This window comes from Eulemur rufifrons, chromosome 20 (genome assembly GCF_041146395.1).
Source record: "Eulemur rufifrons isolate Redbay chromosome 20, OSU_ERuf_1, whole genome shotgun sequence".
Taxonomy (NCBI): Eukaryota; Metazoa; Chordata; class Mammalia; order Primates; family Lemuridae; genus Eulemur; species Eulemur rufifrons.
In genome coordinates this window covers 25,544,045-25,558,916 of record NC_091002.1, presented here as the reverse complement: position 1 = coordinate 25,558,916, position 14,872 = coordinate 25,544,045, and the positions used below count along the sequence as shown (strand labels likewise).

The 14,872-nt window shown below is 40.2% G+C and overlaps 1 protein-coding gene across 2 annotated transcripts in view; it reads left to right on the top strand.

Moving 5' to 3' along the window:
* The window catches only part of TPX2 (TPX2 microtubule nucleation factor), a 54,350-nt gene extending 44,521 nt beyond the window's left edge, over window positions 1-9,829 (top strand). The window contains exons 14-18 of one of the 2 annotated variants that reach the window (XM_069495448.1): window positions 3,318-3,491; window positions 3,879-4,025; window positions 5,782-5,893; window positions 6,907-7,094; window positions 9,021-9,829. In XM_069495448.1, coding sequence (XP_069351549.1) covers window positions 3,318-3,491; window positions 3,879-4,025; window positions 5,782-5,893; window positions 6,907-7,094; window positions 9,021-9,131 — 732 coding nt within the window. In that variant the 3' untranslated portion in view covers window positions 9,132-9,829. The remainder of the gene's footprint in view (window positions 1-3,317; window positions 3,492-3,878; window positions 4,026-5,781; window positions 5,894-6,906; window positions 7,095-9,020) is intronic. The other variant, XM_069495449.1, reaches the window with a different exon arrangement.
* Window positions 9,830-14,872: the final 5,043 nt, after the last annotated feature.

The window sequence follows — 14,872 nt, the reverse complement described above, 5'->3', positions numbered from 1 at the left end:
AACATTTTCTTCTAGAATTCTTACAATTTCATGCCTTAGGTTTAAGAATGTTATCCATTGTGAATTAATTTTTGTGCGTGGTGAGAGGTGCAAATCCTGTTTCAGTCTTCTACATGTAGCTATCCAATTTTCCCAGCACCATTTATGAGTAGGGATTCTTTTCACCAGTGTATGTTTTTTTCTACTTTGTCAAAGATCAAATGGCAATATGGGGATGATTTTGCATCTGTTCTGATCTGCTAGTCTATGTATGTCTCTATTCTTGTGCCAGTACCATGCTTTTTGGTTACTATAGCCTTATAGTATAACTTGAAGTCTGATAAATTGATTTCTCCTAATTTTTTCTGTTTGCTTAAGGTTGTTTTGGCTACATGGGGTCTTTTCTGGTTCCATATGAAGCGTAGCATTATTTTTTCTAGATCTGTGAGAAATGACATTGGTATTTTAATGGGAATTGCATTGAGTGTTTAAATCACTTTGGGCAGTATAGACATTTAACAGTGTAGATTCTGCTGATCCATGAGCATGATATGTTTTTCCATTTGTTTACATCCTCTGCAATTTCCTTCCTTAGTTTTTCATAGTTTTCCCTTAGAGGTCTTTCACCTCTTTGGTTAAATATATCTATCCCTAGGTATTTTATTTTCTTTGTTGCTATCATGAAAGGTATTGAGTCTTTGATTTGATTCTCAACTTGACTGTTGCTGGTGTATAGGAATGCTACTGATTTGTGTACATTGATTTTGTAACCTGAGACTTTGCTGAATTTATTTTATTTTTTTATTTTTATTTATTTTTTTTTTTGAGACAGAGTCTCACTCTGTTGCCCAGGCTAGAGTGAGTGCCGTGGCGTCAGCCTAGCTCACAGCAACCTCAAACTCCTGAACTCAAGCGATCCTCCTGTCTCAGCCTCCCGAGTAGCTGGGACTACAGGCATGCACCACCATGCCCGGCTAATTTTTTCTATATATATTTTTAGCTGTCCATATAATTTCTTTCTATTTTTAGTAGAGATGGGGTCTCGCTCTTGCTCAGGCTGGTCTCGAACTCCTGAGCTCAAACGATCCGCCTACCTCGGCCTCCCAGAGTGCTAGGATTACAGGCGTGAGCCACCGCGCCCGGCCACTTTGCTGAATTTATTTATCAATTCCAGGAGTCTCTTGGCAGAATCTTTGAGTTTTCTAGATATAAGATCATATCATCAGCATAGAGTGATAGTTTGACCTCTTCTTTCTCCATTTGGATACCCTTGATTTCCTTTTCTTGCTTGATTGCTCTGGCTAGGACTCCCAGCACTATATTGAATAGAAATGGTGACAGTGGGCAACCTTGTCTGGTTCCAGTTCTAAGTGGGAATGCTCTCAGCTTTTCCCCTTTCAGTATGATGTTGGCTGTGGGTTTTTCATATATGACTTTTATAATTTTGAGGTATGTTCCATGTATGCCTATTTTGTTAAGAGTTCTTATCATAAAGGGGTGATGGATTTTGTCCAATGCTTTTTCTGCCTCTATCAAGAGGATCATATGGTCTTTGGTTTTGCTTCTATTTATGTGGTGAATCACATTTGCATCTCTGGGAGGAAGCCCACAGCAAATACTTGCCATATATATTTTTTTTTTTTAATCAATTCAGCCAGCTTGTGTCTCTTCAGTGGAGAGTTCAAACCATCCACATTTATTGGAAGAACTGATAAGTGGGATGGATTTCTGTTCATCCTGTTGTGTAGAACTTTATTGCTTTGTTTTAACTCTTGAGCCATTGTGGTAACTGGGCTCTGAACTTTAGCATTTGGATGGTTTTACACTGGTGGGTGCCTGTTGTGCTAATCAGTATATAATGCAGATCTGAGTACTACTTGCAGAGCAGGTCTGGTCTTGACAAATTCCCTCAGCATTCACTTGTTTGAGAATGTCTGTTTCTCCCTCATATAAGAAACTTAGTTTTGCAGAATACAAAAATTATAGGCTGGCCATTATTCTGTTTGAGAAGCCTGAGAATGGGGCCCCAGTCCTTTCTGGCTTGTGAGGTCTCAGTTGAGAAGTCTGCAGTTAGTCTGATGGGTTTTACTTTGTAAGTTATCTGATTCTTTTGCCTTACAGTTCATAGGAGTTCCTCTTTTATGTTAACTTTGGCCAGTCTGATGACTATGTGTCAGTAGTGATTGCCTTTCGGCGATGAAATCTCCCAAGAGTCTATTGCAACTTCTAGTACTTGGATGTCCTGATTTCTAGCAAGACATGAGAGATTTTCGTCAAGTATTCCCTCAAATAGCTTTTTCAGCCATTGTGCATTTTGTTCTTCATCCTCAGGGATGCCTATGATTCTTAATGTTATGCCTCCTTTACATAATCCCATATTACTTCTAAGCTTTTTTCATTGCTCTTATTTCTGTGTTCTTTCTCTTTTTTTAAATATTTATTTACATTTGAGACAGAGTCACGCTCTGTGGCATGGGCTAGAGTACAGTGGCATCATCATAGCTTATGGCAACCACAAATTCCTGGGCTCAAGCGATCCTCCTGCCTCAGCCTCCTGAGTAGCTGGGACTATGGGCACACGCCACCATGCCGGCTTTTTTTTCCTATTTTTCATAGAGATGGGATCTTACTTTTGCTCAGGCTAGTCTCAAACTCCTGAGCTCAAGTGATCCTCCTGCCTCAGCCCCCCAGAGGCTGAGGATTACAGGTGTGAGCCACTGCACCTGACCTGTTCTTTCTCTTTGACTTATTTAATTAAAAGGTATTGTCTTCTAGCTCTGCGATTCTTATTTCTGCCTGATCTAGCTTATTCTTAAGGCTTTCCAGTGTGTTTTGTGTTTCCTTGAAGGAATTTTTCATTTCCAGAAGCTCTGCTTGATTTTTTTTTAATAATTCAATTTCTTTTACTTTTTTTATTTAAAAAAATAAATAAAAATATTTAAAAAATTAAAAAATAATACAAAAATGATTAAAAAGCCTACAGCACCCAGTATTCCCGGGCAGAATAGTTCGATTTCTTTACTGAATTTTCCATTCATTTCCTTGTTTTTGTGGTTTCTTTGTGTTGGGTTTCTATTTTCTCTTGTATTTCATTCAGCTTCCTTACAATCCGTATTTGAAATTCTTTATCAGTTGTTTCAGTATTCTTGTTTTGGTTGGTTTCCATTGGTACAGAGTTATCGTTTTCTTTTGGGAGTGTCCTTTCATTCTGCTTTTTCATGTATCTGGAGATCTTTTGCTGATTTCTTTTCATCTGTGGCAGCTTTTGCGTCTTACTTTTTGATTTTCTTTTGATTGGATTGAGAAGTCTTATTTCTAAACTGTAATTTTTTACTTAGGAAGAGGATGAACCGGTAGTGATAAGAGCTCAACCTGTACCACATTATGGGGTGCCTTTTAAGCCCCAAAGCGTAGAGGCAAGAACTGTGATGTGCCCTTTCTCCTTTGATTCTCGAGACAAAGAACGTCAGTTACAGAAGGACAAGAAAATAAAAGAACTGCAGAAAGGGGAGGTAGGTGTTTCCATCTCTGCATGTCGCATAATATTATTCTTTGATCCCTCAAAGATAATCTTTTCTGTAGCACTTTGAACTGTAAAATCACTAACTTCCTTTGATCCCTCTAAGAACCCTATAAAATATAAATGGGGCAAGCAATTTAATCCTTCTGGCCCAAGGAGGTTAAGTGACTTTCCTCTGATTACACTGCTGTTACTGGCAATGAAGGGAGGAAAACCTAGATTTCCTTTTGAGCCCATTGGTCTTTTCTGCTAGACTATGCTGCTTTGAATACTGGTTGGGCTTCCCTATTTTTCAGATCCATCCAGATATTCTGGATCATCTGTTGTTTTCTGGCTAGAGATGTCTTTATCTTAAATCTCATGTTTTTTTTTCCATTAGGTGCCCAAGTTCAAGGCACTTCCCTTGCCTCATTTTGATACCATTAACCTGCCAGAGAAGAAGATAAAGAATGTGACCCAGAGTGAGCCTTTCTGCTTGGAGACTGACAAAAGAGGTGCTTTGAAGGCGCAGATTTGGAAGCACCAGGTAGGGGTTGGGGAGAGCAGCCAAAATGTTAATTGCTTGGTTGGTTGGTTAGACAGGCAGACCCACTACACTGAAATCATCTGGGATAACATACTGGATTATTTTAGGGGCTTTCACTATCAATCAGGAGTTAGTACATTATTTCTGTAAAGGGCCAGTAGCAAATATTTTAGGTTTTATAGATTACGCATGGTTTCTGTCACATATGCCTCTCTCTCTCTCTCTCTCTCTCTCCCTCTCTCTCTCTCTGTGTGTTTGAAAATGTGAAAACCATTCTTCATTCAAGGGCTGTGCAAAACAACGTTGCAAGCTTGATTTGGCCTTTAGGCCAAAGTTTGCTCACCGCTGCTCTTAGTGATCACCTGGGGAATGTGAGAACTGATGGGCTTTTTTTGAGTCAGGAGTCTCATGTATTCCATGTGTTAGACTCATTCATTTAGTTTTTACTCCTTTCTGTTGGTGCTTTGCTAAGAAATAGTATGGGAGAATAGATCTCAATGTGATACGCTATTTTTTTTAAGTATGGTGTGGTATTTGCTCTTTATAGATGACAGCGGATTGAAAACAAGTAATTGATTATTGTCTGGCTTAATTAAGATCTGATTCTGCCCAGCTGGAAAAAAATTGCCTTGAATTTTCAAGGTTTTTGGGGTTTTTGTGTGATCACTTATCCTGGACTTTTGTCTAAAAGGAGCTCTGGGCTAATCTTTCTTTGTAGGAATCACCCCTCTTGAAACCCAAGAGATGCGATTGCTTGCATGACTGAATGTAGGTCCTCTGTTGGTGGTGTTCTCTGGGAAACCTCAGGACTATTGCGAGACCCCGTCTGTACTAAAAATAGAAAGAAATTATATGGACAGCTAAAAATACATATAGAAAAATTAGCTGGGCATGGTGGCGCATGCCTGTAGTCCCAGCTACTCGGGAGGCTGAGGCAGGAGGATCGCTTGAGCCCAGGAGTTTGAGGTTGCTGTGAGCTAGGCTGATGCCACGGCACTCTAGCCTGGGAACAGAGTGAGCCTCTGTCTGAAAAAAAAAAAAAAAAAAAAGATGCACAATAATATTATCATGCTTAAAAAGATTAACAATAACCCTTTAATAGTGGCAAATAATCAGCATTCAAATATCCCCAGATTTTTCATAATTTTTTTAAAGAGTTGAATTGTTCAAATCAATATCCAAATAAGGTCTACATTGTGCATTTGTTTGATAAATCTTTAAATCTCTTTTGATCTATAGGCTCCTCTCTTTGCATTTTAGCTACTGAATAAAGTGGGTTGTTTGTCCTGTAGATATTCTACAATCTAAATTTTGCTGATTGTATACCCATGGTGCTGTTTAACATGTTCTTCTATCGCCTGTATTTCCTATAAATGAGTACTTAGATCTAAAGGCTTGATTAACTTCTGGTTAGATAATTTTGAGGGTGGCAAGGAAAATACTTTAGGTAAAATTGTATAGTTCCTGATGAGTTACATCTGGAAGCATATCATGTCCAGTTGTTTATTTTTGTGATATTAAGATAAGCCTTAAACATATCTTAAAGATACTTTCTAGTTCTCAGTGGGTTCAGATATTGTCAGACTGATCTATTCATTATAAAGTTTGTATGAGGGGTTTTAACTAGGGTTTTTATCAAATCATTTGCTATCTTTATTGATGAAGCCATTCAGGATCATTAGAATTTAAATTACTGAGGTGGTAGTTGTGTGGAAAGTTGTGTGGTAACTTATCTGACACACTTTCTGTCCTACAGCTGGAGGAAGAACTGAAACAGCAGAAAGAAGCAGCTTGCTTCAAGGCTCGTCCAAACACCGTCATCTCCCAGGAGCCCTTTGTTCCCAAGAAAGAGAAAAAATCAGTTACTGGTATATTACATGTACTCCTAGGGGATTGGGGCAGAATTGTCAGATTTCCCAGGGGTGTGCTGGGATTCAGTGTGTCGGTACCATGCTGTGTCAACCAGAAACATTTGACTTTAGAGGATGGTAGCTTTTCTTTCCCTAGACCCAGTCTTTTGAATTTGTTGAACTTAGCAGTTATACTCAGTTGCAGAATTTGTTAAGGCCAGATTCATTTAACATGAACACGCCTGTAATCCTAGCACTCTGGGAGGCCGAGGCGGGTGGATCCTTTGAACTCAGGAGTTCAAGACCAGCCTGAGCAAGAGCGAGACCCCATCTCTACTAAAAATAGAAAGACATTATATGGACAACTAAAAATATATAGAAAAAATTAGCCAGGCATGGTGGCGCATGCCTTGTAGTCCTAGCTACTCGGGAGGCTGAGGCGGGAGGATTGCTTGAGCCCAGGAGTTTGAGGTTGCTGTGAGTGAGGCTGACGCCACAGCACTCTAGCCTGGGCAACAGAGTGAGACTCTGTCTCAAAAAAAAAAAAAGAGACATTTAACATGAACCTTGGCAGAAGCAGTTAGTATTTCAACAACCGTTATAGGCTTTCCCCACTTAAAGAGTAGCAAGTAAATGAGGAAAGGGAGAGCCAAGATGTCTTTCTGAAGTTCACCATGAAGCAAGCCTTAGATATAAAACATATGATTCCTTAAGCAGTGGACAATGTGTTAAAAAATTGGGATTCTTCTCCTGTATCTGTCTCAAAGTCATTCTAGTTTTGAGCAAGCTACTTCACTTCTGTGGGTCTTGGTTTTTTCCCAATCACTCTAGATGTTTTCTAGGGGCCCTTCGAACTCTTAAAATTTTGGGACTTTTTGTATGTGTTTTATTCCACCTTTCTCCCATTGAGGCATCCTTAGAGCTCAGCCTTTTTGTTGCCTTGTATGTCTGTGCCACTTGCTTAATTCAGGGGGGCTAGCTTTATACAAGTCCTGCTTGTGTACCAATATTCTTTCTGTTTCTGTACTCAGAGGGCCTTTCTGGTTCCCTAGTCCAGGAACCTTTTCAGCTGGCTACTGAGAAAAGAGCCAAGGAGCGGCAGGAGCTGGAGAAGAGAATGGCTGAGATTGAAGCCCAGAAAGCCCAGCAGCTGGAGGAGGCCAGGCAGCAGGAGGAAGAGCAGAAGAAGGAGGAGCTAGCCAGGCTACGGAAAGAACTGGTAACTGGGCAACCTGAACATTGACTAACCCAGAGTTGTCTTTGTTTTGTTTTATCTGTACATTGTCTTGTTCCAGACAGGATCTAAGGTGGTCTACAAGGCAATATCAAAGACAAGGGAGAAATCACACAAACTAGGGTGGTAATAAAGTTGAGATGTGAATAAGGCTAAAGATGTATAAATTATGATCTAAGTATGAGCCATAATTTTGGCCCATTTTAGGAACCAACCTGTTGGTTATAAAACTTACAGTGTTTGTGAGACATAAACAAATCAATTGTTCAAAAAATACGTTTATTCTTTATTGAATGTAGACCAGGGATCTTCATAAGGAGGACATCATGTGGTATAACCGTGCACAGTGATGCATTTCCTAGGACTCTTTTTATTTGTTTATTTTATTTAACTTATTTTTATGATTTCCTTCTGGGCTTAAAAAGAACTAATAAGTTTTACAATTAGACAAGAATATATAGGAAAGGACATGGGAATTACATGGCAACTGTATTTTTGTTTTCCTCTTAATGCTTGGCCCAGGCTCTTTGGCATTACAATGCATATCAGTCCAGGTAATCATCCATGCTACCACTGGTACAATGCTTTGGATATTAGTTATTCAAAAGGAAATCTTAATTCACATTAAGACCACTTTGTTGGGAGGGCAGCAGGTTGTGTTACCTGCATTAATGAGGAAGAAGACAGTTTTAGATGGAACTTTATATGATTAATAAAAGGATGAGTATAGGAGTATAAGGAGGGGAGATGGGGAGATGTTGGTCAAAGGATACATAATTACAGTTAGGAATAAGTTTCAAGAGATCTATCATAGAGCAAGGTGACTATAGTTGATGAAGATATATTCTTGAAAAATGTAAAGAGAGTGGATGTTATGTGCTCTTACCACAAAAATGATAACTATGTGAGGTGATGTCTTTAATTAGCTAGATTTAACCATTCGACAATGTATACGTACTTCAAAACATCAGGTGGTACACAATAAAAACATACAATGTTACCTGTCAATTAAAAACAAAAGAATATATAATTTGTTGAGGTTTTGTCTAAAAGTGCTAGGCTAGCTGCTGAAATAGCTGTTGGCTTAGGTAGCCATGGCCACAGGAAGGCTCTACAAACTGTTCAAGAGACTAGCCTTTTGGCAAAATCCAAACTACTACTTGCTGATTGAATGAGAAAACAGCACAATCCCCATTCCAGATAACACTCATAAAACAGCCTTTTTTCTGGCCTCAACTTTGACTTTTCTTCAACACTTGGTACCTGCCTCTCGTGTTTGTCCCCATTATAGAACTCTTTCTTACAGCAATTCTCAATGTAGGCCAATAGCAACATTGTAAAGCACAATTAAGTCAGTGCTGGCTAGCTCTCTACTAATTTGGCTTGATTTGGGATTGATTTCAGACCATCCAAATGGATGGCTGAGACCAGGCCTTCTCAGCAACCCTTCCTGGTTGGGTCCCTCCCACTTCTTTTTTTTGTTGTTCATGCTTTTGGTGAATATTAAGAGTCAGTTACTATTACAACATCAAATGGCAAGAAGAGTTAAAAAAAAAATTAAATAAAATAGTAACTTTAAGATTATACTCTAGCAAATTCTTAACTCTTCTCCACTACAATTAAGTACAGCCCTATTATATCCTAGTAAATCACACTGGAAAAATAGGTATGACATTTTTTTAGTGAAAGCTGAGGGACCCAATAAAGACCTGAATGGGAACCTATTTGGGCTCTAAAGTCATGTGCTTTTCCACTATACTATACTTTTCTTGACCTCCCCCGCCCCCCTCCGCCTTTAAATTAGTGACTAGGATCTATAAAACTACATAAACATTTTCTCAAAAAGAAAAACCATAAGCATAGTTCTCTAACATCCCTCTCAGTGGTAACTTTATTTTCCTTACCCTGCAGGTGCATAAGGCGAATCCAATACGAAAGTACCAGGGTGTGGAGGTAAAGTCAAGTGACCAGCCTCTGACTGTGCCTGTATCTCCCAAGTTCTCCACTCGATTCCACTGCTAAACTCAGCTGTGAGCTGCAGACAGCACCTGGCAACAGGACTTGCTCTTACATCAAATCAGGAGCCATCTTTGTCACCGGGCATGGAGAGAACCCATTGCTCCAGACTTCCACCTACCCGTGCCCAAGAGAGCATACTTGACAACCATGGACTCCAGTGTTATCGCGAATTATTTTCTTACATTATTGAGGCTCATCACGAGACTCAACTCATGTATGTCTCGATTAGACTCCATGTAGTTATTTCCTTTTAAGCTATCAGTTGGCATTTAATATGGGTCTTAACTCTGACTAGAATTTAAAGTCTCAGTGTCAATACAGTATAATCTCTGTTCTCCCTTACCCCTCTCCCTTTTGTAAAATTTTAATTAGAAAATAAAGATAGTTAAATCCTGAGATGGGCATTTAAGTCATGGCTTAAATGAGGAACAATCAATATATCAGATTCTTTCCTCTTCTGTGCACAGTGAGCTTATAGTTAAGGAGCCCTTTGCTATCAGGGTGGAAACCATCTTTGACTACACCAGTGAGGAGGAAGACTGTACGGACTCATGGGGACCTTCACAGCAGCCATTTGCCAAGCTTTGGGCAGAGCTGCTGTTAAAGCATATTCTTCCCTTTTTGGGACTGATGATAACAGGGAACGGTGCAGGGTACGTTTTAAGACCTGGCCTAGAATAAATATGTTTTGTCTTCCCCTCCCTGATTTTATTATTTGATATATTTAAATTTGTCAAGCCCTTTTGGAGCTCACATCTTTTGGGGGAAATGGGTAGTTTGAAGGGTAGGTCCAAGAACTTTGAAAAGCACAGGCTCTTTCTTTTTTTTTTTTTTTTTTGTTGTTGAGACAGAGTCTCACTCTGTTGCCCAGGCTAGAGTGAGTGCCGTGGCATCAGCCTAGCTCACAGCAACCTCAAACTCCTGAGCTCAAGCGATCCTCCTGTCTCAGCCTCCCGAGTAGCTGGGACTACAGGCATGCACCACCATGCCCGGCTAATTTTTTCTATATATATTTTTAGCTGTCCATATAATTTCTTTCTATTTTTAGTAGAGATGGGGTCTCGCTCTTGCTCAGGCTGGTCTCGAACTCCTGAGCTCAAACGATCCGCCCACCTCGGCCTCCCAGAGTGCTAGGATTACAGGCGTGAGCCACCGCGCCCGGCCCACAGGCTCTTTCTTTAAAGAAAAGTGCTTCCGTATTTTAACTCCTCAGTAACCATCTAATCATATATGTTATGCCTTTGCACAGACTGTGTCTTCCCTAGATGAGCTTTTTCTCATCTGGTAAATTATTCTTTGTGAGACTCAGTTCAAGAAAAATCTGTTTTAGAAATCTTTCTTTGACCATCTGACCTCCTTCAGTAAGAATGGTCGCTTCCTTCTTTGTGCCTCCCAAATGCTTCTTGTAAATATCTAGTAGAGCAATTATACCATATCTGAGTTACTTGAACTTACTTATAAATTAATAGAGTTGCAGGTCTATAAGTTCCTGACTATAAGAATTATTATAGTCATTTCTGTGTTTCTTGTGGCTGGCAAAGAATTGGCTTAGGTCCATGTTAAATAATATATTTCCTTTTAGATGTCACATTATTTTTGAATATCTGCTCCATCAGTCATCCATCTATTCCCGTGCCAGGAGATACAAAAGCATCCATGTTCCACCCGGGCCAGTCCCAGGTATTATATATGACATGAAACTTATTTTATACTTATTTTTTTATTCAGTGAGCATTTATGGATCTGTTATCATTTAATATATACAAGCCATTGTAGATTCAGTAGTAGGTGACAAAGCATAATGTTTCTCACAGTGTGATTTACAGATCGCTGGTCCTGCTGAGCTCCCACAAAGTGATGCAAAGTGCATTTCCCTTATTCGTTTCTTAAAGGTATGTGGTATACAGTTTCATAAACACTTACTTAGTTCATTTAATAAATACTTATTTGGTGCTGATTCTACAGTTCGCTTTCCATATCCGTGGATTCTGCAAATCATGGATTCAGTCAACCTTGGATGGAAAATATTTGGGGAAAGAAAAGGATGTTTATGTCTGTACCCAAATATGTACTTACTTTTTTCCTTGTCATTATTCCCTAAATAATACAACATAACAACTATTTACATAGCATTTACATTGTATTAGGTATTATAAGTAGTCTAGAGATGATTTAAAGTATACAGGAGGATGTGCATAGGTTATATACAAATACTTCGCCATTTTATATAAGGGACTTGAGTATCCACAGATTTTGATAGCTGAGTGTGGGGGGATTCTGGAACCAATCCTTCATGGACACTGAAGAATGCCTATATACCTTGACCCTGTCTTGTCTGTGGGATTACAGCAATGAGCAGCAAAGCAGACTTTGCTTTTTTGGAGCTTAAATTTTAGTAGGGGAGACAGACAATAAGCCTTCTGTCAGGTGATAAACGTTGCCCTGACTGTTGTGTGGAGAACAGAGAGATGGGTTGGAGCGGGGAGCGTGTGAGATTGTAATTGGGAAGGTAAAGCGGTTCTTGGCTTTACCTGTTGTACAGGTGAGAGCTGATAGTGGCTTGGGCTAGGGTGGTAGCAGTGGGCATCGTGAGAAATGGTTGGATTTTGAAGGTATTTTGAAGTTGTAACTGACAAGACTTGCTAACAGATTGGAGGTGGCGAGTGAGAGAAGGAGAGTTATGGAGGGCACCCAGGTATCAGCCCCAGAGACAGGGTCCATCCCTTGTACTGTGAGAAATCAGTTCTACCTTGGTCTTTTTATTTCTTGTGGGTTCACAGGGCTTTCATTTTTTTCTGGTCACTTCTTGCTCTGGCTTGTTCACTTCAGCTCGTCTCTTGATCCCTTCTCTGTGTCTGTCCTGTGTAGCTTTTCTCTCTACTGGTATCAGCAGTCCTCCTCTAGCAGTTCACTCATTCATACATTCCCATCGGGTATCATTTTTTTATATAGCTTGTCTGGTTTTTGTTTGTGGTTGTTTCAAGCAGGAGAATAAATCTGGCCCTCATGTTGAGGGTTTTGGAAAGAGTGTTATTCAGAACTATGGACTTAAGGGATCCTTCCACCCCATTTGCTCCATTCTGGGTTATCCCCCGCACACACACCTGTGTCGGTTTGGGACAGTCTCAGAGGCAGCAGCGAGAAGTTACATTACTTCAGAGCAAATGGCTCAAAATTGGTATGTAAACATCCAGCTTGCCTCCCAGAATTACTGTTTCTCCACAGCACAGTCTCTTGTCCAGTATTGAGTCCTCTCTTTCTGGACCATCTAACACCATGTTCCCCAGGAACTCAGACTTTCCTCTTTCATTGTCCAGAGAAATTCAGGATTTTTTTTTTTTAATCCTTTCAGGTCATGTCCTAGAAGGAGCTTCATCTTTCCACATTCAGAGGTCACTCAGGAATTTTCCTAAATAAAGAACGTATCCTGAGATAAGAATTTACTGAATTCTAAGAAATTTGGCTGCTACTCTTGGCTTGGCAGTTTTGCAAAACTCCTAACATGTGCACGTGCAGATTGTCAAAATTCCCACAATTTCTGGGAAGGATGCTTTGTTTTCAGTGCATTTTTAAGTTGGTCATGGTTTCTGATTGCTAATATTCTTGCACTAATTAATATACTTATAAGATTACTGTTCACTCTTATCTTGGTTGATTGTTTCATCCTTGTGTAATTGCTTGGTTGCATTTTGGTTGCTGCTTTATTCCGTATCGGTTCTTTTTCTGTAGTTTTGTCCCTGGAAAGTGGAGCCAGAGTGGTGGGCAGATTGCAGTTGCAGTCGCTCCAACATTCAACAGAGATGAGACCTGGACACAAATGATTGTAACACAAGATGGGATGTGATTTAGTAATGTGAGGCAGAGTGCTGTGGGAGCTTAGGGATTCTTGTTGGAAGAGAGGCTGCAGTTAGTAAAGACTTTTTTTCTTCTTTTTTTAAAGCAAAAATTACAGAAGTAGTACCACCTTTTGGAAGCTATTAAAACAATACAAACTGTATAAAATGAAACATGAACTTCTCCTTCCTCTACTCCCATTTCCTAAGAGTAATTATGGTTCACAATTAAATATTCTTACAGGATGTTTCCTTTGAGCATACACATTTATAGAGCACCTTTGTCTTTTTCTTTTTTTTTAAATAACAAGATTGTAGCATTCTGTATTTTTTTTTAATTTTAATTTGTTCTTTGAAAGGTCATACATTCATATGGTTCAAAATTCAAAAGATACAAAGGTAAGGTCTTCCCACCTTTTCCTCCAACTGCTCAGTGTCCCTCCGCGGAGATGGTGCTGCCAGTTTCTTGTGTCCCTTGTGGAGATGTTTTCTGCGGATCCATATTCCTACCTCCCCTCCTCCTTTTTTTTTTTTTTTACACGAATAGTGTCATATGTCTACTTTGTCCCTGGAAAGTGGAGCCAGAGTTCTTGTTCTTTTCATGTGTGGGGCATTTGAATGCTGTAGTTTAGGTGCTACCCCGGGCATGTCCTGGCTTCCTTCCTGACTGAAGTATGAAACCTTTTATGAGAATCTAGTGACACAGAAGCAGACCTCTGCAAGATGTCCTGAGCTGGTGACCTGAGGTCCCAAGGACTCAAGAGCAGGTTGGCAACACCTGGCCCTTACCTCCTCCTGGCTTAGTCGAGCTTTGGAGGCTTGCTTATTGGCTGGAGTATCTGGTTGGAACTGTGTGTCTGTTGGATCAATCTTGATATTGCTTCCTTTTTAGTTCTCCTAAAGAAGGCCATCTCCCTGAATCTTGTCTGCTGGGAAAGTTCCTCATTGCTGAGAGTAGCAGTTAAAAAAGCTGTTAGCCACGTGGCTGGGCTCCTATTTCTGCACAGGCAGGCTGAGTTACAGCTTGGTGGTGTGGATCCAGGTAGGAATTGGTCAGCATTCTGAATCCTGAGCCGCTATCTGCCTTGCAGCCTGCTGGGATGCTCAGTTTAGACCACATATAAAGTTTCCTGGATACAGGACAAACCCCAGGCCTATGGACAGAACAGGAAGGTTAAAGTGTGTGGTACTTTGAGCAGTGACGAAGGCGTAACCAGGGAGCCAACGTGTTTGCTCCAAGGCCAAGAATTCCAGGACAATTTGTTATCCAGCTGAAGCCAGTGTAGTTGCTACAAAAGAGCCGGAGGACAAAAACATTTGTTTTCCTTGTTTCCTTTGTCTTCTTGCACATCCACTCTATTTTCTAGTGCTGTAGTAAAGATTTCTGACATTGGAAATGTCTGATAGTTTGTGTTGTTCTTTTTCTTGTAAAAAAAAATAAATAAATAAGAGGCTGGGCTCAGGCCAAACCCTGGCTCTTATGTGCTGAAAGTATCAGCTTCCTGAAACGGCTTCACAAATGCTGACATTTCACTTGGAGAAACCATAGTTGGAGGGTGAGGGGTAAAAGACTTCAGGAAATTCTAGGTTTTGTCATGAAAGAATGATTTCACCAGACTAAGCCTGGCATGAAGGCATCAGTTGCTCTTCTCCCCTTAAAAAAAATACGTTTTATTGGCCAGAGAAGAAATAAAACCCTGGCCTGTCAGATGTGAAGAGACCCAGGCAGTAAGGGACTGGTATCCCAGAACCTCGCATAAAGGCAGGTGCGTGAATGTGCGAAGAATGGTATCCCAGTGCCGTTGCCCAGCTGGTTTTGGCACTGATGGTATTCTCAGGTCTCCTTGTAGGAGCAGGGCTGGGAGAAGTTTTCAGTGGGTCAAGATACTATTAACAAATAGTCAGTGGTCG